Source organism: Ixodes scapularis, unplaced genomic scaffold, assembly GCF_016920785.2.
Source record: "Ixodes scapularis isolate PalLabHiFi unplaced genomic scaffold, ASM1692078v2 PGA_scaffold11__112_contigs__length_91849675, whole genome shotgun sequence".
In the NCBI taxonomy this organism is placed as follows: domain Eukaryota; kingdom Metazoa; phylum Arthropoda; class Arachnida; order Ixodida; family Ixodidae; genus Ixodes; species Ixodes scapularis.
In genome coordinates this window covers 723,684-725,943 of record NW_024609837.1, presented here as the reverse complement: position 1 = coordinate 725,943, position 2,260 = coordinate 723,684, and the positions used below count along the sequence as shown (strand labels likewise).

At 42.6% G+C, this 2,260-nt stretch overlaps 1 protein-coding gene across 1 annotated transcript; it reads right to left on the bottom strand.

Moving 5' to 3' along the window:
- Window positions 1-478: 478 nt before the first annotated feature.
- Window positions 479-2,260, bottom strand: LOC115328143. The gene is made up of 2 exons (XM_040214058.1): window positions 1,828-2,260; window positions 479-1,194 (listed from the first exon to the last, which is right to left on the bottom strand). Exons 1-2 carry the CDS (start codon window positions 2,258-2,260, stop codon window positions 479-481), a joined length of 1,149 nt encoding a protein of 382 aa, XP_040069992.1.

Here is a 2,260-nt window from a genome sequence, read left to right as displayed (position 1 = left end):
GGGAAAGTTCGGTATACAGGCACAACTTGAAAAACGTGGCAGTTTTATACTGAATCACTCCAATTTTAAAGTGGGCAGAGTTCCAAAATTTGGTCTACGAATCCACCGACAACACCATCGGATATTGTTGAAGCCTTCCTGGATCCAAAAGACCCGAAATGTTATAATTGCGTTTTGTGTGGCGCAAACTACAGCTGCTTCGTTGACTCCATTGAATATAAAAGATTAAAAGAAGTCTACTTAAAGAGAGTCCACCCTCTCCCCACATGAACTGAAGGATGTCTAGTTGGTGTTCACTTGACACACTGGAACCCACCGCTAAACCTTATATCATCTTTCCGACAAGCAAGGAAATTATATTGCATCATAGCATAACATGTTTACGTCAGAATTTGGGATTTCTTTACGCCTAGTCTACATGAGAAACACTGCAAGGAATACTTGCGAATGGATTGATGCACAACAATTTGTCTGGATCTCAAAGTTTGTGAACCCTACACCGATTCCAAGGTAAGGTGAGGCCTTGAGTTATGTGTATTACGATCTGTATAATAAAAACTGCGACAGAAAGAAATATTCTACCACCCCATATGACGAAACATGGTCGAAGATCTCTCAATGTGACGGGATCTTCATTAGTCCTGCCTTTATGTGTCTTGAATTCACGTGTCACAGACCGTTTATGATTAGAGAGAGACACATGATGTTTAAAAATGCCAGCTTCAAAGGCTCGCGAGAAAAGATTACTCATGGCATTTCGGTAAGGGGAGATGGTCCTTATTTCAGGTCCAGTAGGTACCTGAGACACAACAGACTCTATACAGTTCCTGTCGATTAGTTTGTCCTTGAATTCGTCATATCCAGAACCAACGATCATAAACTGATCCTTTCCGTCATTTCCTATTTTAATTTTTCCAGATGATTTGACACATTTTTTGAGCTCATGGCTTTTAATACCTTCAACCTCTTGGGTGAAAACATTACTGAGAACACACAACCTAAAATCTCTCACTGGTGTTGTTGCTGTGATTGACTCACCCGCAAGAGGGACGTTTGAAAAAAGTGAAACAGTAACCCCTTTGTACCCGGTGGCAAGTACAGTCACGCATAGAGCGCATGTCCCAAGAATGAATCGCAGCGAAAGAAACCTTTCACTACCTCGAGTCGCGGGACACCCCTGTTGCAAGAAGAAAGCTGCAAAGGGTAAAGCCAGAATATGAACATTTGCTTGTTTTTTGTTGAGAATCTTGGTGATTATGAAGCAAATAATAAATAAAAAGAAAAACGTTGCCAAAATGGCCAGCCAAACGAATGAATCGAGCGGCAAAAATAGAAGATTTTCTTTCAACACTGGCTCCCTGTCTCTTGCGTAAAATAACCCATCGAGGCTGTCATAAGGGTAAGTAGTGGAGAATGACGGAAACAAGTGACCTGCAGAGTGTAAAACAGAAAAGTAAAGAAGAGAAGACTGGTTCACATAACTTCCCACAGCACGCTGCTTATAATCATTTAAAGTAGTGATGTGTGTGGCATGAAACGAAGCGTTCTGTTGTTTGAATATACTGCCCAACGCTTCCAATTTCGCTTTATCACAAAAGCAATGGTGCTGACAATACATTCTTATCGCGATTCCATGAATAGAACGATTTTTAAGGAACTTGACAAAACTAACAGTATGGGCGGTTTTTGAACAGTTCAGACACCGAAGTTTAGGATATTCAAAAGCATAGATGAACTTATTGTGCACCATAAAAGCCAAAGAAACTCCAGCATTAATTAATAATTCGTCCCTTCGCCTTGCTTTATGTAAATTACTGTAAGTATTACCGTACCCCGTGGGGTCATCCGAAATCACGTACAAATGCATTACGTACGGATGTGATAAAATGATTGAAAGAATGTCCCACGCTGTTGATTTGCAAAACACGAGCACAAGAGCGTGGCGGTCCTGATCCACGGCGCCGCGCTGATGCAGGTAAAAAAGCGCTGATGTTCCTCTTAGAACTCGAACACTTATCGGCGCCTTCCTCAGCAATTGGGCCAGGGCGAATCTTTCGTCCACGCCGAACTCCGGTGGCACAGCAATGTCTACATGAGCCAGTTCACTTGCTGCGACGATGTACTGCTGGAAACCGTCAGAAGCCGCAATGTCTTTCCAGAAGGGACAGTCTTCGGGATTCACCTGATGCACGCCGAAGGACAGCACCGTTAGGCTTAAGAGCGCCACAAAACTTACAATTGACTGCTTCCTAATCGCCAT